This window comes from Desmodus rotundus, chromosome 6, assembly GCF_022682495.2.
Source record: "Desmodus rotundus isolate HL8 chromosome 6, HLdesRot8A.1, whole genome shotgun sequence".
Classification (NCBI taxonomy): Eukaryota; Metazoa; Chordata; class Mammalia; order Chiroptera; family Phyllostomidae; genus Desmodus; species Desmodus rotundus.
Window position 1 is genome coordinate 86,511,915 of NC_071392.1, and position 25,782 is coordinate 86,537,696.

The 25,782-nt window shown below is 44.9% G+C and overlaps 1 protein-coding gene across 4 annotated transcripts in view; it reads right to left on the bottom strand.

Annotated features, from left to right (window-relative positions):
- TPK1 (thiamin pyrophosphokinase 1) overlaps positions 1-25,782 on the bottom strand; it is a 243,838-nt gene that overhangs the window by 64,626 nt on the left and 153,430 nt on the right. For all 4 annotated transcript variants that reach the window (XM_071221711.1, XM_053926551.1, XM_053926552.1 and 1 more), the window contains one exon: positions 2,367-2,478. In XM_071221711.1, the coding sequence (XP_071077812.1) occupies positions 2,367-2,478 (112 nt within the window). The remainder of the gene's footprint in view (positions 1-2,366; positions 2,479-25,782) is intronic.

Genomic DNA, 25,782 nt, shown 5'->3' on the forward strand with positions numbered 1-25,782 from the left:
GGCCCATGTTGCAGAGAGCTCACAGCACCCTGTTATGAAATAAAGTCTGTGAAGATTCACTCTGGGTGATGGATACACAGGCACGGTTGCACTTTTTTATGAAGATGGGATGGGAGATACAGCAAATTGAACCAGGTGAACCAGGCCACTTTCGGAATGCGTGGCATCCTATTTTAGAGTAGGTGTAGACTGGGAGGGACCGAGCTGGGAGACCACCGGTTGGGGCCTCTGACAGATGAGTCCTTATGAGGCCCTGCACATTCCCCTCGACCCCAACAGCGTCAGCCCTGACTACCTCACTGCATCTCCCTTCTGCTCCAGGCTGGGCCCCAGCCAGCCAGTCACTTGGTAGGTGTGACTGACACAATGACACTGACCTCAGGCCTCTGCTGCCAGAGACAACGGCGCTGAGTGCCAGGGGCTGTTCCAGGTAAGGACTTGTTCTCTTCAAGTCAACATGATGTCATTTCACAATTATTTTTATTCCTTTTTTTGAGGGCATATCATCTATCATAAGATCCCATTGATTATCACTTTTGTCACAGCTAATTAAGGAAACACTGTGTCTCAAGTCTATTCCTTTGAATACTTCGTGAAGTTGTTATTTACTTACTTTCATAAAGTTGTAGAGAAAAAAGTAGTTATTTGAAAAGTCAAAGCAGTCTGTAAACACGGAAACAGTAACAGTGTGTGGCACTTCGGGGGGACCAAACAGTAACCCAGGAGGGGGGGTTAAAGGCCCTGCCCTCATCCTGCCCACGGCCTGTTCCCGGAATAAACTCCATTATACAGAATCGGGGGATGCGCTTACTGCGGGGTGCAGTGGCTAAGAGGACGTCCTGCAGAGCCCCGCAGAACCAAGCCCGGACCCCTGAGTCTTCCCTCTCACGGTAAAATACAGGAGACTGAGGCTACTGGCCACAGGGCCAAGCCTTGCTTCCCTGCACCTGGTGCTCCTCCCGCCTTGGTGTCAGCAAGGAAATGTGAGGTCACCACCGACCCGGAAGAGTGTTCGCCATTTGCCACTGCACAGAGGGGTCCCTGGAAAGAATGGGAGCTCTAAAGTACGACTGTTTCAGGCTGGAACGTTTCCTGAAAGCTTCTATTGGGAGCTCACGTCAGGTCTGCTAACCGACTTCAGAGCCCGACCTGTGCGTCTGTGCACCGGAGACCAGTTCTCATGCCCTTTGTGTTCTGATGGGTTCTCCAGACCCTTGCTTCAGAACATCTAGTTTCTTCCTGATTGCTCCAGCAGTGGCTCATACCGAGTTCTTTTAAAGTATCTTTTTATCTTCAAGTTATTTATTTTTTGAAATGTTTATTTCCTGCAGGAACCTGAAAGCTTTGCGTGTTATAAAAGAGTGACGTGGTCCCGTAGTGGACTTTTTACAAGCTTAGAGGCACTGGTCAGCCAGGAGATAATCCCTCTGATATTCCATGAGAGCCCTTCCATTAAATTACTGTCACTCTGAGAGACTCCAGCTGACTCACAAGGCCTGATGGTTCTTTTGGAATCAGCATTACTGCATGAACAGATCCACACCCTTTTTTGTTCTTTCCAAACCTGACACTTTTAGTACAACTAGGACCAGGTACAGTTGATAAGCATAGGAAAACCTTTAAAATTTACGGAGAGCAGCTAGTCCCATAAAACCTCAGAGGTCTGACTACGAGAAGAACATGCTCCGTGAGGAAGGGCAGCCACCTCTCTGGGAAAATCAAGCAGGTTCCAAGTGCACAGAACTGAGGACAGCTGGGCAAAGAGTTCTTGGTATGACGCAAAAGTGCAATCGACAAAAGGAAAAGTGGACTGTGTCAGAATTCAATGAATGAATTTAGCCAATGACAGTTCAGAAAATCAAGAGATAAGCCAAAGATTCTGAGAAAATATTTGCCAGTCATATATCCAATAAAGGACTTGCATCTGGAATATATACATAGGAATCTTACAACTCAACCTAAAAAGAGAAATAACACAACTAAACTATGAGCGAAAGATCTGCACAGACGTGTCTCCGAAGAAAATACACCAACAGTCCATACACACGAAAGGGTGTTCAATGTCATTACTTACCGCGAAAAATCAAACGAAACCCACAGTAGAGAGGGCTCCATGCCCGCTAAGATGTGCGTCGGAAAAGTAGGTAATAACAAGCGTTGGTGAGGGGGCGCAGAGGCTGGAACCCTCGCACAGCGCTGGCGGGAATGTAAAACGGTGCAGCCACTCTGGAACACAGCCCGGCGGTTCCACGACAGGGCAAACAGACCCTTACCCAACGCAGCGGCGTTCCCACTCCTGGGTGCACAGCAAGGGTAATTTCCGAAGGAAAGAGAGAAAACCTCGCTTGCGCAAGGGCTTTACTCACTGAGGTTCCACTTCAGGCCCGTGGTCGTGACCTGATGGCAGGGCTGTCCCACAGGAATGAGGCCACACCAGTCACCTTCCAGTCCAGTGTCCACGTGCAGCCTGTGCTTGCCCTGAGGTGGAGAAGGAATGTTCAGTAGGACGGGGACGAGAAGGGGAGGGACGCTAATGGGCAGCGAAGACCTGACAACAAATGTATGTGCTGAGTAACATGAGGAACTTTCACCTGACTTAACCCTAGCACAATGTTACAAGGTAGCTTATTGTTAATGACCACTTTTACGCAGGAGGAAACTAAAGTTGCAGCGATTAAGTGTGTCTAAAATCGCATACATAAAAGGGGCAGACTACAGATTCCTGCCTATCCCTACCTGCCAATTCCAGACTGAACTGAGTCGACGCGCTAAAGGCACGGTGGCACTACGTGATGCAGAGTTCTAGGGATTTAACCAAACTCTTGCTCAAGTGTAAATCAAACACTGGTTTCCAAGTAAAACCTCTGTTTTTTCTGAGAAACAAGATTCTAAATTTCAGCTTCAGTGTCAACCCTGCTCGTGGTTAGCTTGCTTCCTACATCACGAATGGCATGGAGATGCTCGGTGAGGCGTGCTTCTACTGGGAAGCAAGGTCTGCCCACGGAGCAAGCCTGTTTCTCCCGCTTTGATCATAAAAACTTACATAATTTACCATGCTCTCAAGTTTTTCCTCTTATGAGAAGTTAAATGTAATGCTCAAAACCACAATGCTTGCTTTTAAAAGAATACTTGGAAACTCCTTTTCTTCTACAAAATAATGATCTTCCGTATTTGTTCTAGTCATTATCCTCAGGGTAGGTGGTCTCTATAGGAAGATACCTCAAGTCCTGTTGGGAAATGCCAAGGCACACTTTCAATAATGGAATAAAAATTATTTCTCATCATTCATACATCCCAGAAGGAACATGTTCCAAAGGATATTCTTTAAGAAACTAATGTTTTAAGTATACGTGATTATGACTTATTACAAGACTAAGTATCCTTTAATAGTCATTTTACTTTTATTCCAATGATGCCCTTTGTTCTGTTATAAACTCTAAGAACTTCAGTTAAGCCCTCAACATATGAGAACACTCTTTTTGTCTTAGTCAAAGGATTGCTGTTATTAGGAAAGCAGTTCTCTAGGTTTCCTCTCAGTCCTTGAAATCTACTGTGAGTTTGTTTGGATCTCAGTACCCTCCGTAATTCGTGCACACAGGCACGCTCCAAACGCTCAGAGGCCATAAACCTGGTGAAAAGGGCTTAGAGATATTCAAATGCAAGGACAAATTTTAGAAGAAATTTAACATACACAGTCCGGCAGAAGGAAGGCCTGCTTGAGTGTGGTAGGGTAAGAACATCGATGTAATAATTTATAGTTTTAATGTGAACATTTCACCTAGAATGGCATACGGTGTGCTTGAGTGTGATGTCGTCATGTCACAGAACTACATGCTTATGATTTTGTAGTAAAAGATTTTGTGATTAAAAAAAAGGGCGTTATTTGTGCTGGAGCCCGTAAGTTTTGAATGTAAAAAGATAGGTAACGCACGTCGACGCACAACCAGGAACGGATTAGACATACGCAGGGACCCGCGGGTGCACTAGAGAACAGTGTGCAGGAGGGAACAGAATCAGGGTGAAGTACAGAACATGTCTACGTAAATTAAAGTGAGTTCAAACATGACAACACTCTTTCTCTAACGTATGCACACGAACGTGTCTGTTTATGGGAAGCTCGAGGAGAACGCACGTGGTTCAGGGGTGAGAGGGAAGAGATCGGCCAGTCAACCAGGAGTCTTGCCCGGGCCCCGGGAACACCATGCGCCGTGAGCAGATAAGCACCAGTGAGTCAGCACTGGGACCTTAGAAACATAAAATAACAAATGTGTCCCCTAGATACAAAGCCATACAAGACTTAGAAATTCTCAGACTATTCTGGAGAAAAAAGTAAATAAAATACTCTAAAAATTCTGAACAGTAATTAAAGAGAGAGAGGAATAGCTGGACTACAGCCGCAGAAAAACTCAGGGATGAAAGAAAAACTAATCTCCTTCTTGAATAATAACCTTTGATGATTTTCTCCTTGTACCAATTTTGAGTGAAAGCACAGCAACCATTTTGCTGTTCTATAGACTTTCTACATTCTACAGTGTAAAAGCAATGCTGCGATCGCCATAGGCCTAGCGAGGAGGAGTGGAGGAAAGTATATTGGCCCTAGATTTGGCATCATTTTATGTGTATGGAAATCAAGGAATCACACCTAAAGTCGCAGATTTTAAAAAGGGGGATTTGAACATTGTTCTTGGCCAGAGCACCTGGTAGCACTGACAGCACATGGGTAACACCCCTGACCTGCAGCACTGGACTAGCGGTGAGATTTGAAACAGCCCGTGTCTTCGGCCGGCTGTGCTTCTCACCCCTGACCCCCAGGCCAGTGTGAGAGAGGAGCTGTCCACACAGCTTTGCACGGAGAACTGTGCTGCATGTGAGGAAGGCAAAGCACGGAGAGAAAGATTACAGATCCGGGATCGGATCAGGTGTGAGGAGCGGGGCCAGCGGGCTGGCGGGGGGGCCCCCCCAGAGCAGCGACGCTGTGTGGGAACTGGAGGGAGGACGAGGAGGTCGGCAGGCCGAGGAAAGGCCACAGGGCGGAGACGGGACCCTCGCAGATGAGGTGAGGGGTGGGAGGGAAGGGGGCACACGGGAAACTTCAGGGCAGTGAAGCTCTTGTGGGTGTGACACTGCAGTGGGGAACACGTGACACTGCGCGCTTGTCGAACCCGCAGAAGGCACACCAGGAAGAGAAACCCCGGGTGTAATTACGGACTTCCGTTAGTAACAGTGTGCCGCTGTTGTGACCAGGGGCCCACCCCAACGGCCAGGTAACGGGAACGGCGAGCAGGGGACGGGCTTCCAGGGAGCTCTCTGTCTAATCTGCTCAATCTCCTGTAAACCTGAAATGGCTCTAAAAATAAAGTCTATGAACTAAAAAAAAGCCTGTCAACGCGACCTTTCTGTTTCTCACCCGTAAAATGGGACCGACAGCGATGACATGCAGGTTTAAAACCTGTGCCGGCCACAGGAAAGGCAACCGCGGGGGCCTCTCAGGAGCCCTAACAGAATCCTTAATTTTCTTAAAAAAACAGGGTGACTTTTGTTTGTTTGTTTGTTTAAGCTGCAGTAATTGCTTGGCTCAGAATTTGTCCCTAGACTGACTTCCATGGAAGAGCTTGTCACGTGAATGAGTTTGGTTTCTGCCTACTGCCTGCCATTACAGGAATAACTGTCTCTGAAGATGTAGATGCTAAATGTAACGTAGGCTATCGTCGGCCCGTGCCAGCTAGAACACGCCCTCACGCGTTCTGCACGTGGTGACGGGGCCTCTCGCTCAGCGAAGAGAGCCGCAGAGGGGTGGTGTGGAAACTCTGATGCCCTCGAGGGGCGCAAGCTCTGCCCCGGCGCAGGCCGCAGAGGGCAGGGCGCGCGGGGCCTTCTCGCCTGGCGGGTCCCAGCCTGAGCGGGGCTGTGCCCCCAGGTCCCCCTCAGAGAGCACACCGACTGGGAGTGCCAGGTCACCCACAGCCTCCTGGGCGCTGGGGGCCGGAATGCACACCTGGCCCGGGTGGCTCTACCTGTGTCTCAAGTATTGGTGACCTACTGTTAGAGACTGAGGCTTCCCTACGTATCAGAGAGGGGCTCCTGTGTCCTTGGGCTGTTACAGTTAATTCCTGTCCTTTAATTGAAGACTTCCCTCCCTCTGCTTGTGGTGTGCTTAATGGCTCCGTAGTGGCCCACTGAACACGTTCGTGCGTGTGGTGCCCCAGCTCACCTCAGCGAGGAATGCTGAAGGAAATAAGGGGTCATTTCTCAACTTGTGGATCTTAGGTCCCTGAAAGAAGATTCTTGATTCTTCAGCGTCTATCGGACAGTGCAAAGGAAGCAGCACGGGGGCACGTTAAGTCCTATCATCCCGGGAGAGGACTGCTGTTGCGAAGCCCACTGCTGAGGCACTCAGCCCTGTTATATACTCACTGCCTTCTTCATCATTCAAATTCAACACACTTGGAAAATTTTAATCGATAATAAACTAGTTTGTGGGCTCAAGGAGTTACAGATAGGTCTTAGCCTACAATCAGTTAGCACTTTTTCTTTGGTTCCAAAAAGATGTTTAGCCACATGTGCACGGCCTCTGTGTTTACAAACATGCAGACTTAGCTCTGTGCGGTTAAAGGAGAGCAATACAGTGCTTTTCTCCCGTACCCTCAAGTGTGTGTGGCATCTTTCGAAAAGGAACAACACAAGGAATTGCCCTTCATGCCTCAGATTTCTGGTTTGCAGCAGACACTAGCCTGGGTGTGATTTGGTGCAGGCGGGCACGCAGCCCGACGGTAAAGAGCTTCCTAAGGTTCGGGCTGCCACTGGAGCCCAGGGCCCCGAGTGAGTTGCCCGCTTCCACTGTTCTCCTGAATCGCGGTGCAGGCTCCGCTCTGTCCCCTGCCCGAGCCTTGGCAGCCAAGGGCACTCTGCACAGCAAAGATGGGAACAAGAATCAATCAGACAGTAAGCTCTTCCAATCACGGCTATTTTTAACACCTTAACCACCTCAAAAATGTATGAAACTGAAGCTGGGTGAAAGGGAGCAAGGATGTTGCTCGTCACCTACACTGGAAACCCCATTGTGTGCGTGTTAAGGATGGGCGGTCTCCAGACGGTCACTTTCCCCAGACTGTAACACCAGGGCAGAGCAGGAGATACACTGAGTGCCCTACTGAAGGCCTGAGAAAGCCTGTCACTTCCCTTGTATCATTAGCCACTCCTGTTTTACAAATGACTAGCATGTGACTGAGAGAAAAGATAAAGCTCGGCCTAGATTTGGCTTTTGCAAAAATACCAAACCCTGAGGCATCTGAATCCTGTTTACATCTCTAAATCCTTAAATCCAACAACAATGCCAAATTTTACACAGTTATCTTAGGGTGGATGTCAGAAAACAGCACAGGGACTAAACAAGATCGCTCACAAGATCACAGGCAGGAAGAGCAAGAGAGTACTTGGTACTTGGGGTAAAAGGCTCTGGGAGCAGATGGCAATGCCAGTTTATGAAGCGGATGACCATTCACCACACGCTGTTAATGCTGAGCCGACGCCCAGGGGCTACTGCCGCTCACACTTCTGGCACGCAGGCACCCCGGTATGAGGAGGGGATACCGCTGCACGCTGGTCAAACACAAGGCTGACCTCTGGCAGCTCATCGTTTGTGAGTTTGTCCAGGTACCTAACATTTCCTCACCACAGACCGCCGGAAGTTCAACAGCCTGCGGGAGAGAACAGTGAAGAAGTGCCCGGAAGGATCTACGTCACATTTCCCAGGGGAAGTGACCTGTCCCACAGAAAGGCGGACGTTCGTGCTGGCATGTTTTCCTCCCGTGCCTACTCAGGTGGATGAAGGTCGACACAAGAGAAACGCTCTCCCCCAGGGAAGCTGGAGCTGAAAAATCTCAGAACTAGAAGACATGTACATTTTCCTTTATTCTGATCCATAAATGTAGAATTCAAAGCACAAGGGTATTGCTTTTATTCAAAAGACCCTTTCTTGAGTCCACGCTACATGCAAATACACTTATCTATTTATTTCTTTAATTTAGAATATTTCCTTTTGAAAATGCAATATTCATCCATTGATCGCTTTTAGAGCTTCAAATCATGGCAGAACCACATTTTTCAAAGTGCGCTCCACAGAACACTCCTTCTGAGACTACTTCTTAGACTCTGCTCTCCAAGTCGCAGCGCACAGGCCAGCGCGGGAGATGCTCGGGGCTGCACTGCAGCACGAGGCCGTCTGCCGGGATGCCCTGCCTGCCCCTCCCACAACCTGTGGGCTCTGTATTTCCCGAGATCCATCTAGAAGAATGCTGCCTTGGAGTAGTAATTTTGCACATAGCATCTAAAACCACGATGTTTTGCTTTAATATTTCCACAGCCAGAACATTTCAACGATATGTTTTGAAAATTATTTAATAACCTCAGGGTGAAACCAGATGTGTTTTGACATGAGGTAGGCGTACTCTCCAATTAGACAGTTAATGCCAATACTGGATGCTTATCCAAAAGAAAACCTCTGCATGCTATTTTTCAAAAGTCAACAATATTTATGAAATACTTATTATTTTTAGAGACAATAAAAGACTATAATTATCAGCTGATTTTCTTATTAAGCCCTGAACACTAGACTATTTTAAAATGAAACTGATGAAATCGACATTTATCCTTTATTTCCTACCATTTCTGTACATGTATGCATGCTTGCTTTTTTTTTTTTTATCCCATCCTTTCTTTGTGCTTCCCTCGGCTCCTCCAAAACATACAGGCACTTTGATGACTTTGAAAGGCAATACACATCCCAGAAGCAAGAATTTCTAACAGGGGAACCAGGGCCAGTTACACTGAAAGACATGTTTCGAGTCAAAGAGTGACCACAGAGTTTTCAGATACCTCCTGATAAATGTAATCTACTTAACATGCAGTATCACAGGATGCCTGTGCTCTCCTGTCTATTCCTCTGCTACGTCTCCATCCTTAACCTACAGAAGTCTCAAAGCAAAGGGCAAGCTCTGGGTTTTATGAAAACTCCCTACATATTCCAGTTAACACTGACCACTTGCTTCTAATGTCTATAATCTTTATTCATACTACAAAACGTAGGTTTTTTTTTTTTTTTACTCTAATGCATCTCTCAAATGGGTTCATGTTGTACCCTTGCAAAGAATAAAATTTTCTAGGAAGACAAAGACCTTTTATTTCTGTTCTATTTATATAGTACAGTGGAAGGAACATACGAAGTGTCTAATACACATCCCACCGATTAATGGCTTAGAGCAAAAGGAAAAAGTAGTGATAAAAATACGTCAACATGCTTGGAAAATATTTATCAATTTCTGAGTGGATGAGGAGGGCTCAGCAGAACTGCAAGGACTCGCTACAGACACCCGGAATTCTCTGTGTAGATGACGTGTGCTTAGTTGAACACGACGACAAAACCGCACGCCACCAGAACTATGAATACCCCACCGACAGTATTCAAAATACACCTCGGGGTTTCTACTGAGTGTACGCTTCATGTTTGTATGTAAAATGGGCATTTCAATACTGCATCTCTGGGCTAAGAGCGAAATGAGATAAAATGAGATATGATGAGATGCATCACGTCCGAAACGCAGAAGGCGTCAAGCACAGGGCTTAAACGTCCACACTGTAAGTGCTGATTTACTTATCCCTCTTCCTCTGCCAGGTCCCGAGTCTAATCTGAACACAAGTTTTCTTTCCACTCTTTTCAGTTTTTTTGTTTTATAAAAGCCTACTCACTTTGTCTCAGTAATTTTTAAAAGAGAATAAATATGATTATCCCTCATAAGACTAATACGAAATTTAGCAGGAATGGAGAAAGAGAAAATTTTTTAATTTAAAAACTTTTATGTTTAAACTTCAAAAGACATTAAAGTATCTTAAAGAGAAGACTGACATCTCCATTTCTATGTAGAAGCTCTAGTTTTCAGTAAACTATTTTTTTAATGGTTTCCAATTCTGAAATTGTCCTTCATGGGAACACCCCTCCCCAACTTTGGTTATTGATTTTTGTAAAGTTCTAAGAACTCCTTCTGAGGTCTCATACCTCAGATCTGGTCATCATATCCAAAATGCAATTCTTAAAGTTGTTTTTCTGTAATTCTCTATGTAACCTGAGCCTGGTACTAATATAACACAAGGTTCTCTTTTTTCAATGCAAGCAAATGAATAAAATTCAATTCAGATTCCAAATCTACTGGACTTATTACCCAGATTTTCCTCAGTGTTGGTAACGAGTAGGTGGGAACACCAGCCCAACAATGTGTTTCAACTTTCCTCCTTGGACGTTAACTACCCCGACTTCCCTTCTAGAAAAGAGCTGTGTGGGGAGTACCCTGCAGTAGGCTATCGGTGACCAGTTTTGCGCAGTGACCCCAGCAGAACGTCCTCCTCTAGTGAACCCCTCCCTTTGGTCAGCGTCCACAACCCCCAGGACGTCCGCTGTCTGCTAGTCCAGAAGGTGCAAGTCAGTAAGGCTGGCAGGGGAGAGGAGGGCGGAGGAGGCAGGTTGAGAGTGAGAGAGCTGCCGCGAAGACCCTACTCATTATCCCAGTCCGCATCCTATCTGCATCGACTCCAGGGAGCGTTGCTGCTGCTGAGATGCAGTATGGCTGGCGTTCAGCCTGGTTACAGAGTCGGCGTCTAGCTTCGTCTTGTTTCTCCCACTCAAGTTCACGATGCTCATGGGATATTGTTAGTGCTGCTGGAGAGGGGGCAGAAAAAAATACTTCGCGCTTCTTTATTTATTTCAGCCCCCAGCATGACTGTCAAACTTTATGAACTGGAGGAAATAATGAGAAAGTTCTGGTTAAAGAAAAAGGGAGAGAAGCACAGCAACAATTTTTGAATGTCTTCTATGTTCTACTAATATTCTTCTGAGCACCAAAATTCTAACAACCTTGAGTGGTAGAGTTACTTTTTTTTTTTAAAGATTTTATTTATTTATTTTTAGGGATGGGGAGTCAGGGACAAAGCAAGGGAGAGAAACACCGAGGTGTGGTTGCCTCTTGAATGCCCTCTGCTGGGGACCTGGCCCACAGCCCAGGCATGTGCCCTGACTGGGAATCAAACTGGCGACCCTTTGGTTCACAGGACAGAACTCAATCCACTGAGCCACACCAGCCAGGGCTAGAGTCACTTCTAAGACAGGGATTGTAGACTCAGTACAGTCATGAATTTGCTCAAGACGACTCAGCTAGTGACTGGTGGATGAGGGGTTTAAGCCCAAGTACGTCGTGACTTTAAAAGTCCACCTACTGTTACTGCATCATCGTGTTTTTCCAGACTTCTAACTTCAAGAGCCAGCCAGACGGTGTCATTCCTTGGCTGTTCTTCCCGTTCTTGCTTTCTGCTCCCTAGATTCAATCTCCAAGTCAAGCTTTTAGATGACCTGTCGAGAATTTATCCTCCATAATAAATGCCTGAGCGGTAAACGAATGAATAAAGGAATAACCGTCTGGCTTGCCGTCACCCTCCTGCCTTCAACACTCTCAGACACCCTGTTTGCATGTCCCCACCCACTCGATCGTTCTGGGCGAGGGACTGAACACAGGGAGGGTGCCGATTAGAATGTGAGACGCTCATCTGTTTCCCGAACACACTTACTGGGTTTTCCAGAAGTTGACAAAGCAGGTTAAAGCAACACCGACGACCAGGCTAAGGTTAAGAAAGTGAACACACAGAAGTATTATTTAGAAGACTTGACTACTTCTAGTCTGGATCACATGGGAAATTTTGTTCCCCCCCACACCCTAGATAATATTAATTAGAAACAGTGGGGTTAACATCCAGACGGCGTTCACATGGCACCTGCTCCCCCAACCTTCTCCGAAGCCTGCAGCCGCGCTACCTGCGCACCACAGCACACTGCTTTAAGTCTGACTCCCAAACACCGCAAGCAGAGGAGACACCTCTCATTAATTTTCGTATCTTTAGAACTCTGTACAACGTTAGACGCGTAGTAGGAATACAGGACGTATTTATCCAAAAGGGAGCGCTAAGCTCAGCTGTTTTTCCTGTAACTACTCTCAACTCCCAACTCCTGTGCCTGCTGCCACCTCACTACCCGAACCCCCTTCCTTTGTCCCTCTTTACACTGAAGCCCCTGGAAAGGGGTGTCCACATTCACTGCCCCCAACTCCCTATGTTCGTTCCAGTTAAGCCATGGCCCCCACCTTTCCCCCAAACCTGCTTCCGTGAAGATAACCAATAACCTCCAACTTGCTAGAACCTGGGGTCAGTTCTCAGTCCTCGGCTGGTCTGGCCTCCGAGCAGAACTCTTCACGGGCTATCACTGTCCTCCTGTACTTACCATCCTTACTTTGCTGCCAGCATACCACCCTCTCTTGGTTTCCCCCTTCCCGCAGAATTTTTTTGGCTGTCTGCTCCTGTTCTCTCCCCAGTCCTAATGTTGGACTGCCTCGGGGTGCAGTTGCTTAGAAACACTAGATCCTCCTCCCTCTTCTACCTCCATCGGTGCCCTCGGTGATCTTAACTGTGTGCACCTTGGAGATTCACATCTCCAGCCTCGCCTTCTCTCTGCAGCTCCGGTCTCGAACATCCAGCTAGCTGCCTGTCGGACACACCCTGACGTTTTCGCACAGACACAACCCGTTCACAGCTTTTGATCTGAGGCGGTATCTTCCTTCCCCCTTCCCATGGCTTACATGAGAAGCTGTCCTTTTTCCACACCCATAAGGAAATCCATTCACTCTCTATTCTAAATACACCCAGATTCCTATCACGCCTCACAGCTCCCTTCACCACCATCCTATCCAAGTCACCGTAATGAGGCCTCCCCCGGACCCGCCAGGAGCCGTGACCCTTTTAAAAAATAAGTCAGACCAGCCTGCCCACCTCCACACTGAGCCCACCCCTCAAGAGGAACCACCCCAGCTTTTGGAGAGCGCTCCACCTCCCTCGCTCGTCCCTGCTCGGCGGCTTCACTTCTGAGCGTGGCGCGTGCCCCAGAGAAGCATGGCATTTCGAGGATGCCCGGTTTTGCGCTAGGCTGGGCCAGGCTGCCCCACGCACGGCGCTGTGGCGAAGGCACGGGCGCTGGCGAAGGCTCCGTGGGTCTGACTCTCCGTCCCTCCATGTCTGCGTTTTGCTGTCCCACCTGTCACAGCGGGTGACAGGGGCGCTGTGAGGCTGGAACGGCCTGACACGTGAGGTACTCAGAACGGGGCTGCCACACAGCGAGGGGATCTACAAACACTGTTATTATTTTGATCATACAGAAAAGAAATAAAACGGGCAAGCAAACAACGCGTTCCATTTAATTTTAGACAGTGGATTTACCTGCCTCTTATTTTTTGTGTCAAGAATGTTAGAATAATGTCTTCTGCAGGCAACTCGAAAGGTACCCTACAATATTCTACACATGAAGTATTGGCAAAATGCTGGAATAAATACACCTTTCAAGGCACATCAATCAGTCTTAACCGTTACCATAGTCCTAGTTTGGTACTTCTTACACGTGAGGCTTTAACATCAGGGAGGTCAGCGTGCTGATTTCTGCCAGGCACTAGTCTTGGATGTCGGGGTAAAACTACGGGGAGACTTCTGAGAGGGAAACCACACCTTTCTGCCGCTCAGCCTTGCAGTTCTGAGCCGTGCAGGAGGCGGCCGCTGCGAGGACACGGGGAAGCACGGCAGGTGGGGCGTGTGAGGTCGGGCGGACACCTGCTGCGCGGCAGTGGTGTGTTGGTGCGAACCAGTGCAGTGTGGGCCGAGCAGGGTCGCGTCCAGCTCAGCTGAGCCACCCAGTCCCACCCTCTCCTGCTGGGGCAAGTGCATGGCTGAGCGCGCCTGCCACTCTTCCACCGTCCTCCCAGAGGGGCCAGCCCCTGGGCGGTCTGTCCTTGATGCTGACCCCCACCAGCACTGACCCGTGTGTGTCAGCAGGGGCACTGGGGCGTGATTTCCAGGCCACGTCAGGAAAATGTGGCTGCTGCCCTTCCTTGTTTGCTCTTGTCAACCACCCACTCAGGGGGAAGCCCGTCACCTATCACAAGGACATCCAGAAGCCCTGCAGAGGCCACACGGAGGAAATGGAGCTTCCTCCCACCCCAGCCAGCTGGCACCCACCTGCTGCCTTGGTGTCACACCATACCTGTAACAACTGAGCTTCCTGAGACCCTGAGCTCGAAACGACCCAAAAAGCCAAATGCTAGAGAAACTGTGAGAGACAGTAAATCTTTCTCGTCATTAAGGAAAAAAATCCTCACCTGAGGACATGTTCACTCATCCTAGAGAAAGGGAGGGGGGTCGGGCGGAGAGGGAGGAGGAGAGGGAGAGAGAGAGAGACAGACAGACAGACAGACAGACACTGACATGAGAGGGAGAAACACCAACTACTTGCCTCCTGCACGCACCTGCCCAGGGATTGAACCTGCAACCTAGGTATGTGCCAGGACCAGGAACCGACCCGCCACGTTTCAGTGTACGGGACAACGCTCCAACCAACTGAGCCAGCCGGCCAGGGCTGTTCCTTGTCATTTTAAGCCAGCATGTTTGGGGCATTTGTGGCGCAGCAGAGGATAACTAGCACCCCTCGGCCTCCCGCCATCCCTTTCCAGATGCCTTTGCCTGCATTGCCTTATCTTCCTTTCCCCACTGTTGTTTCCCTTCTCATTTCCTGTGTTCTTCTGCTTCTTTAAATGCCTATAAAACAGATTGGGGTACATATACTTCTTTACATTTGTTCAAGAAAGTGTATGGATCCCTTTTAAAAAGTGGAATTAATATAAATCGTTTTTTCTTCGTTTCTAGAGAAAAACTACCAGCCTTTTATTCTCCCCCTTACCTGTGTTATATGAACTGATTTCCCCTCATGTTTATTCTGTCCGTAGCTTTCAACTTGGGAAAGGTATGGATGGAGTTGGGGGAAGAGGCTCCCCAACAATCACTAAGTTTCTTCTTAATAAGACAAATACCATATGATCTCACTCACATATGGAATCTAATGAACAAACTGAACTAACAAGCAAAACAGAGACAGGCTCATAGATGGAGAGCAGGCTGCCAGCTAAGGTCGGAGGGTCAGGGAGTGGGAGGACTGAGCAAAGAGGAAAAAGGACTCCTGGACATGGCCCAGTGTGGTGACTGCAGGGAGAGGGGGTGTAAGGGGACTAAACAGTAGTGGGAAAAATACAATAAAAAATTAAGATAACAATCATCAAAACAGAACACTTCGCACTTCATGACACTACATGCAATCAACTCGCTGTGATTACTTAAACAGGCGACCTCACAGCAAGAGTGAGCCGTGCTTCGTGAAGAATTCCTCACAGTGGGGAGAAAGCACTCAAATACCTCGCTTCCTACTCCCAAAGTCATTTATTTTATATCATTTGAATAGATGACAAAATGTGACTGAGTAGTTATTTTAAGTTTGATTTGGATAGTTAAAAGTTTCCAAAAGTGAACCCTCCAACTCCAGAACAATTCAGGAGCACATAGGGGCTGCTTCCTGTGCTGTCTACCTTGTATTTACCACTCTTCTAAGTCCTTTTATAGAATTAAAAAGTCTTGTTTGAGTTGTGCTGGTCCCAATTTATGGTATCCTAGAAACTCCACAATGACCGAAAAGAACAGGTAATCACAACAAAGCAGAATTGCCAGCGTATTTATGGCCTTATCATTTGACAGGGAAGGTCGAAGCTTCTCCGAGTTTATTCATAACTCTGCACCAGCTCTCAATCCTTTGAAAATTGCTCCTTGATACCCAGCTTCCCCGAAATCACAGAGAGTAGCAGCCACTCTCTAAAGGCATAAATCAGATTCTAAATAACGGATGGCACTTCTTCCCTCTGGACCTGGACAAGGAAGGCACTACATTCTCATTGTGGAGTGCTGGCACTCGGACAAGCCAGTGCGCCAAGGATGCTTTGAGGGTTTAATTTCGGAAGTCATCTGTAAGAAAGCAGTCTTTGGGATTCTAAAAAATAGAGATTGTGTTCTTGAAAAATAGTTCTTGAATGTCACTGGTGTTTTAGTGTCTTCTCTTCTTTCATTCTCCAAATCCAAATTAAATACTATCACAGACTTAGTATCTGTGTATACAATTAATCCTACCAAGGCTCTTTTGGTTCCAAAGTTCAAATGTGCAAAGTGGCATTTTGGCACAATATAACACAAGCCAATGACATAATGGCAAGTGAAACAGATACATACATGTATACACAACTAACTACTCAGAGGGGGAAAACCCTCCAAATTAAAGAGAAGTGTTTAATAAATAAAAGGCAGGACAAAATATTTTAAATTTTTAAAATAAGATGTCAGTAATTCTTTGTTGTAGGGGGCATTAAGAAGTAGGTCACGAGAAATCTTTATTCTAATCATTGGTAACATTGTTTCTTACACATCTGGCATTTAACAGCTCAGTAGCCGTGGTAGTCGGGCATTTCCTCTGAGGGGGAGAGATGGATGCACCTGGGGAAGGTCTGAAAACCATCCCACGTGAAAAAGCTGAAAACTCAGGCTCTTTCACCTGCAGGCATGGTTGTCAATCAGTGAGTTATCTCTTTACTTATCTATGAAAATAATTAAATGTTGCTTTTCCATTTAGTTGTTTACCTTAATAAAAGTTAATAGGATCCTATTAAGGGCCGTTCAGAGAACTTTTATAGGAAAACACTGGTGTTCCATCTCAGTTGCTACATTAGAGCTCGTGTTTATCACTGTGTTGGCAAAACTGCAGTGAACTCCAGGTCCTGACCACCTGGGATCAAATGCTGTTCTGCCACTTACTGGCTGTGTGGCTTTGGACAATTAATCTCTTTGCATCTCAATTCCCTCATCTGTAAAACTGAGGAGCTACGTGCGTCACATCACCGAGTCAATGGTTAAATTAATGATACACATACAGTGCTTGGCACATAGTCCTCAGTAAACACATCTTAGCTATTTCGTTATCGTTATTTTGTCCTGGCAAGTAAAAAAACGACCGAGGTGGGTTTAAGGCATGAATGATGGACTTCAGGGGGACGGGCTCTCTGTCGCTCATCTCTCATTATTCCCTAGCCTTGTCGGATGAGCCCACGGAGAAAACAAGAGGCCGGAGACGGCTCCCTTCTCCATGCGGCTCCTTTATGTGAACTGTGTGAGTGGAACTCCGCCTCTGCCCGCGCTAGCCCACTCAGCCTCGGCGTCCAGACCATGACGGGTCTTCATGCTGCTAAGTCACTTCCCCAGTCACCCACAGGCCAAGTTCTGGGCCTACAGCCTACTACTTGAAAGAAAAACCAATATGACCAAATCATGATTAGTCTTAAAAATGACATGATTTTACTGCTTCGCTTTACGTTCTAGCAACCTCCGGAAATTTCACAACGCACAGTGTTGCCCTTTGGATGTATTCTCCACGCAGCCATTAAAATCCGAACTCTAACCTTCCCAGCGAGCCGGGATGCCACAGCTGGTCGAGAAGTTCCTGGGAAAAGGTAACTTTGTGGCAAATTTAAATTCTCAGTGTTTTTTTTTTTAATATTACTTACTTAAAAATTAACTGTTCAATGTTTAGAAACAGTGGGCGTTGGAGTATCAGGAGCTAGGCTGCCATTGTGTCCAATAGAGATAAGTTAGGATTCATTCTGAAGAAACTGTCTGATCCACCTTCCTTTCTTTCAAGAGATAATTTGACATTGGAAAGCAGAGAAGGAGAGCTTTTGAAATGAGGCAGTTTTTTTCCCATTAAAATTGTTTATATTTATGTCCCTCTTCTGAGAGCTTAAGAATGACGCCTTATTAGCTTTGAGTATTAATAAATGACCTCATTCAATTCTTTAAGTAGCTTACAAAACAGAATGCCTTCTAAAAGGAAAGATAGATACTACTTCCTCAAATGAGGGAAATTGGTATCTAAATATTGTTAACATAAATAATGTACTTTTGCAAGTGAAAGAACGATAATATATACTCTGTATGCTTTTAAACTTAAGTAGTACATTTTAACCTGCCACTTCTCAGATACAATGAATAAATTAAAAAATATTCCCGGTCCTTTCTCTCCTAACCTAAACTTATATACTCAAACAGAATAAATTTGAAAGATCAGAGTACATGTGCTATAGTGCGGTGTGGTGCGGTGGAGAGACAGCACAGGACGGTGGAGAAAGAATGCAGAATTAAGGCAAATGAAATGACTGATGACCTCGGGGAAACCTGGTTTGCTAGACTGACCAGAGTATGGCACAGTGCTCCCCACCTGACCACTGCAATTAGATCGTTAGTGCGGGAGCAGCAGGCCTGACATGCCATTCCAGTGCTTCGTACCCAATGGGGGCTTTTAGGTTCACCCGGTTTCAAAGGAAGGGAAGGTGTAGAAGCTAACAACACTGCAAAGCAGGGGGCGAAGGGTGAGAGTGTGAACGAATCAGGGCAGAACAGGACGAAGGCCCCAGCACGGCCAGCAGGTGGTCGGGGGCTCAGAGGTCGGGCTGTGCCAGGGGGGCTGCGGAGGTTAAGACGGCTCAGGGTCTACCATCGTGGACCTTGAGCCTAGGTTATGACAAGTCTATGCACTTAAAACTCAAATGAATATGGACTGGATAATGAGACTTTTCCCTCTAACACCGAAGGCTGATGGAGATGTTTGCAATCACCACCAGCCATTTTTGTGAGCGCTCAGCACAGCAATACAATACTCTGCCCCGCCCCCCACACATTAAAAAACGATTTTCTTTGTTTTGGCTTCTGGAGGACGGTCACAGCACCTGTTGGAAGAAATGTCACCTCTATAAACTTAAATAGCTAAGATAATATACTTTCTTCCTAAACAATAAAAATCAAACTATTAATGCATTTTAAGATATAATACCATGAACCTATGTGTTAATGACTGTATATCCTAATTAGAATTTTAGTATTGTTTACAACCAAAAGGCTTTGTTTTACTTAAAATACATGTATGTGTGATAATGAATTGTGATGGTTCATAAACAGAAAAATGACAGATGGACATACAAATGTGTACAGTAAAAATAACTCTTATTTAATTAAAGTGAATAAATAAATCTTGTAAAAATCACAGTCTTGGAGGAATCTAGAATTAATGACCTTTGTGAGCTTAAAAAAAAAAAAAAAACACAAGAAAGAAAGAAAAGTATTGGGTTGTCCAAAAAGTCCACTATGTTTTTTGTATAAAATGGAGAACTCATTTTTCATTTTCATCGATAACTTTATTGATTTGGGTATTTTGAGGATCTCGGCTATCTCCTGGCATTGGCTTCTAGTGGGGAGAGGCCGGAGGTGCCGGTAAACATCTTCCAGTGCATGAGACAGCCCCACAGCAAAGGATTATCTGGCAAAATGTCAACAGTACAGGAAACGTCGCAAACCACTTTTGACACATTCAGTCACAGACCTTCTCCATTCACTGCACAAATCTTTTAGTGTTTCAGGTGCACTTTTACCTTTCTTGAAATAATAAAGCATAGTGTGTCAAATGTTGCATAACCTCTTCCATCTTCAATAATAAAATGCATAAAAATTCACTAATTGTGATACTTTAAAAAAATGCACGCTGATATGACAGCTCTCACAATACAATCTAACAAAACTGTTTCAAATGAAGTTAAAGACAACTAAGCGCTACTAGGAGTCATCATATGGAAAAAAACCTAAATGACCTTTTTGGCCAACCCAATACGTTAGTATTATTGTTTGACTCAAATATTTTTCTGTTATTTGCAAGCTCAGAGATAGCCCAAGATAAATTTCTGACATCGCAAACCTGACATGAATTGTACACAAGTGTCTTGTTTTTACTTTTAAAAGGCATCTATTAAGGTTTTGCTTCTAAAAATAATAGTCCTGAAGTAAAAATTGTTTCCATGTATGAGAGAAGCACATTTGGATACCTGTAGGCCTTTTCTTCTCAAAAATATGGTGGTAAAACTATAACATTCAGTATTTGATAAGTGAATCCCATGAACATATTATAGATTTGTATCAAGACTATTTTCGTAATAAATTTAATGAGAGTCACCTTGAGTTATTTCCTAGCATCTAACCATGAAATGAAGAATGTTGGCATTTACACGGTGAACGGTGGAAGTTCTACGAAATAGACGTGGAGAGCCTTTGACAAGCCAGGAAAGCTAGAGGCAGAGGGTGAACAGGTTAGAACTGTGCACTCTTCCTTGGGTAACTATACTGATTAAGTATTTGGGATTTGAAAAAAATAAAATTATGATAGAAATTTGGTAAATGGCAAAAAATCCACAACGACAAATTCGAAGTCCCCTCAAATATAATTTCTTAAATAAAAATTTCCTCAGTAACTGAAGAAGACCCAAAATTTAAAATATAAAAATAAATATAGAAAATCCTTATGGAAAAACAAAATTTAAAATATTAGCATTAGCAAAATCTCCTGTTTATTCCAGACTCACAAATGCAACTTCCTACTCAAGACGCCTACTTGAAGGTTCAAAGGGCATCTCTCACTCAACGCAGTCGAGTGCAGCCCTACCCCAGTCCACCCTGTTCTTCCAGTTTTCATGACGTCACTGAGTGGTGCCACTGTCCACAGAGCCAAAGACTAAAGTGGTTATCCCACGCAAAGGGCATCAGGAGTAGAGCTAACAAACAGATGATATGATGAGAAAAGACATTTTGTAACGTTAAAATCTGATAATCAGAGTGAACTTTAAAATATATAAGGAAAACCCGAAAATCGACAAAAAAAGTATCCCCCAAAGAGAAAATGAGTAGAGAGAGTAACAAACACATGAAGAGATGTTCAGATTCATTTGCAGTTACAGAAGTACAAATGAAAACGAGCTATCCCTTGATTCCTGTATACTTTGTAGCCAGAAATTTGGATATGGTGATAATTTTTAAAACATAGTATTGATGATGATGATGATGATAATAATAATAACCCTCATACACTTTTGGCTTGGCCTGGTAAAACCATTCTGGAGAGCAATCTGGCATTAATTAAATAAAGCAAACCCAGATCTTATGATCTGTCAAGTCCTTTTACACACGCACATGCAGGGTATGTGTGTCTCAAAGAAAAGCTCATACGGGTCCGTAGAGGTGAGGGGCTTCAGTACAACATTATTGGTGGTTGTGGAGCTGGGTGTACTGGGGGTGATTGAAGGTTTGGAAGGATTCTGGTGTCCGCCACAAAGGGAGTGGAGGGGCAAACATACTAGATATACAATGCACGGTGCTATTAAAAGGTTAAAAGGTAGAGAATCAATGTACATACAGCAACACAGATAGATTTTTGAAACACAGTGCCGAGTGGAAAAGGTATTCGGAAAAGGCACGGAGGAGGCTTACATGCACAGCGCTAAGCAAACACGCCAGACTGAAAATGCTACACACTGTGTGATCCCAGTTACGTGACAGTTGGGAAAGGGCAAAACTACAGGGACAGTAAGAAGACAGGTGGCTCCCAGGGCCAGGGGGAACGGTGGGAAGCGGTGAACAGGTGAGGGGTGGCCAGGTGGTGATGCTATACTGTGTGTATTGTGATGGAGGCCACAGGACAGCATGGGTTTGTCAAAACTTGTTGAACATGACAACACAAAGAACTTTACTGTACGCAAATTTTAAACATTAAAGCCAATTGGGGGGCTCTGGGGGAAAACGCAGATTGTGACAAGAGACCCTACCTGTACTGCGAACCTAACGATCAACCTCACTGAAGGGAGTAGGAGTAAAGGTGCTGAACCAAGTGTAAACGTGGAAGTCTACAGAGCACGCAAAATTAAAGGCAGAAAGGACGGCGTGTGAGCACTGCACCCTAACTGGCAGAGTGGTTTCCTCCAAGGGCACAGCCTGACAACTCTGACCCTGCCACATGCGTCTACTGGAGTTAAATAATTAAGTAAGTGGATGCAGACGGCGGGATCCAGGCCGGTCTCTCACTGTTGAGTGAGAGATTATAGACAAGCCAGGGGAGTAAACCAAAATAATCCCTGTGGTAATGGATTATAACTGGAAACAGCAGAAGTCACCATTAACTTAATATAGATACACATGGTCACGGGTGGATACATGCGGGCAGATACACGGGTTGGTTTACACACCTAATTTCGTCCCTGAGAGGACTTAAAAATGGCACCCCAGTAACAGTAAGTGTGGGGAACCGTTCCAAGTGTGGGAAATGTGGCTCAGCCCCCACTCGGAAAAGCCAGTGGGGAGTGAGGTTGGCGGGCAGGACCCACGTCCCCAGACAGGTTCTCCAGTGGGAAATCAGGCCTGCATTGTACGCAGACTGCTATGAGACCTGCTCTTGCTAAAACTCCCTCACCCTGAATTGAGGCAGCAAATGTTTACTGAGTATCTTCATCTTCCTAAAGTCTGTGTAAACCACCCAAGTATGGAGTGTGAGCAGCTTCCCCCTTGAGCTGTAACATCCTTCTCTTTGAAGTAATTAGCAGTATTCTGTCCTTTGTTGTCCTTAAAAGGTAATCACCTGTGGTGAACCTGTGCATAGTAAATGAGGACCATCCTCCATGTAATGTGCCCAGAAAAGCAATAAAAGCCTGTCAAGGTAGGGGTTGGCTCTCTCTAGCCCTCTTGCCCTCTCTCACTTAGAGAGTGGCCATGCCATCCCTTTTTCACCACAGGACTTCTGTAGTCCGTGTGTATTTGTATATTGCTGCCACAACACCGGATCCTGTGGGCGGGGATCTGCGTCAAGTAAGCACACCTAGCATGCAGATTTCAGTTTCCAATGCCATTCACCAACAAAAGGAAGCAGATGCTAGAGAAATGGCTGATTCTACGACCAGGAAATAGGCAAGATGATCCTGGAACCCCTTACAGTAGAAATAAAGGAGCCTCCACGCACCAGCATGCACACGGAGCAACACGCACACACCCCACACAGGTTCACGGGGCTGTGTCAAAGATGCACAAGAGCCAAGTGGCCTAACTTGGAACAACTTGAACAACACAATAAATAAAGTAATATTGGACTTCAAATTAAAGTGTAGGATAAATATCCATAAGTCCAATGTGATCAAAATAAATTACCGAATACATTTTAAATGGGGAAAAAGAGACAAATCTCCCATGCAGAAGAATTCCAAATAAATTACGCAACTACTCCTTAAATGTGGGCTGCACTCGTGCCTGCCTTCCTCAGTGCAGATGGGAGGGGAGCAACTAGCACCCAGTACTGTTAGCCCGGCGAGCTGGGTCTGCAGAAACAGTCCCAGCCCTACTGGCTGTATGTAATGTGAAAAACGGCACTTTATGATCTCCCTCTCTAACCACGAGAAAGACATCAGAGCGACTCCAGTAGAGGGCCATCCTATCATATGCCTAACTAATAGTCCTCAAACGGTCAAGGTTAACAAAAACAAGCAAAGTCTGGAAAAATGTCACAACTAAGAGAAGCCGAGGCTGAAATAATATCCAAATGTAACATGGGATCCTAAATGGGACACTGGAGCAGAAAAAGGACATCAGGATAAAAACTAAGGATGTATAAAGAACCTCTGGACTTAAGCGAACAACAATGAATCCGTCAATACTGGTTCATGAATTGTAAGAAATGTACCATCCTAACGGGTTGACAACAGCAGGGAGAACTGTGTGTGGTGTCCCCTCAATCTGACCTGTAAATCTAAAACTACTATTACAAATATACAATTACATAAAAGGTAACAAATAATATTTACACAAAGTATAAGTGCATATAAACATACTCCCATAATAAAATAAAAACTAAAGAAGAAAAACAGAGAAGTATATGCAACTTATATTACTAATATATGAAGAGCTTCTAACTATAGGGGAAAAAAAGACCAACAACTTTATAGAAAGGATGGGCTGTCCTGAGAAAAAGAATGTGAATAGTCGTTATAGATACAAAAATATGTTCAACCTCATGTATACGAAAATGCAAATTAAAATTATTCTGGGATATTAACCTCACCCGTCAGACTGCTAAGGCTGGGGGAAACAGGTATTCTTATCCTTGCTTTGTGCAACGCTGTGGAGGAGCATTTGGGAGAAACTGACCAGTCACTACACCGCCACGGCTCTTTCCAAACGAAACACCGGCAAACGTGCAAAAACACACGCCAGAGACTTTCCGTTGCTGCTGAAAATGTCACATCACTGCACTACTGACTTAAAGACAAACTAAGTGGAGTATGTGAGAGAGGCTAGAAATAGATCCCTGTGTACACGAATAACTGACTTTTGACAAAGCTGTGAATGTAGAACAATGGGGAAAGAGTAGTGTTTGTAACAAAAGGTGTCAGAACAAAGAAACAGCCACATGCAAGGAAATGAACATCAGTTCAAACCTCGCATGGTATACAAAAATTAAACCAAAACGGAACACAGACCTAAATGCAAAGCCCGAAACTATAAAACTTCTAAGAGAAAACAGAAACAGAAACCTTCGTAACCTTAGGTTAAAGATTTCTTAGAACTAAAAGCAAGATCTACAATAGAACCGATGGATGAGGTGGACTTCGAACATTTAAAATTCTGCTCTTCAAAAGATATTGTTTCTCAGTAGTACTGAGTTTGAATGAGACATTTAAGTACAAACTCATGTTATCATTTAAAAGAAAATCCTAGCTTTGTCTAGAGAATCAATTTAGTAGCTAGGGGCACCCCCTTTAATATACAGGTATGGTTTCTAGATATCATTTCTTACTAACAAGCCCCTTTGGAAAAATTCCAAGACTCAACCTGGAAATGTCCAAGATGAGCTGGGAACGAGCTATAGAAAGAGAAAGCAGGCAAGTTATCAGACTACTGGGTTTCTGTGAAAAGGATCAGAAGCCAAGTAGAAGATGCTCCCATTGGCCAAAGATAGGACACTTTAGCAACAAAGACAAGCAGAATGACTTGATTGTACAGATCAAATATGCTTATAACCCTGAGCTTAAAGAAAACTTACTGGTCAGTGTTGAAGAATGCTAGAGAACCAATTCATTATTTTGAAAAACAGTAAATACAAGAATTAAGCAAGCTTTCTTCCTTCCTTTATACTGTTCTGCAGAATAACCTAGCAGGTGATTGAAGGAAGCTTCTTTTTATGGAGGTTATACAGGTAATAAATGAAGTATTAATGGCAGAAGAGCACTAACTACTAATAATTCATGGAGGGGAAAGATGACCACCAATGGCTGTAACATCACTAAAGAGACAACCAAACATTATGAGGTAATGTCACCTATTTCAGGAGCCCCCCCCCATGCTTTTAAAGTGTTCTGATCACAGCTCTAGAATTACAAAAAACAAAGGAAAACAGAAAGTATTTCATGATACCATGCCATGCAATGAACCCAGGCTGTGAAAGTTCCACAGAACAGATGACAAAGTTTCTTCACCAAAAATGTTGACAGGGTGAGGGAAGAACAGGAGGAAGGAGAATAAAAGTGGAGACAGAGACAGGCAGACAACAGGACCTACGTACTAAAAGAACAACGAAATATCAACCAAGTACAATGTATGGACCTTGTCTGGATCTCTAATCATATAACCACAATTTGAAGATGTAAAACCACCACTTAAAAAAAAAAAGAGAAAATGCAAACACTTTATCATATTAAGTAATTATTTTTAAATCTATTAAGGTGTGATAATGGCATTGTAATTATGGTTTTCAGGAGTCTCCTTTCTTTTAGAGATACATACAAAAATGTCTTTTAATGGTCAGGAAAACAGGTTTTTGCAAAGCATATACACACAAAAAATAAATGATACTATATTAGGATGATTTCTTATATGACAAAAAGGGAATCCTAGAGGGCAATGAGATTTGAACCAACCAATCCAGAT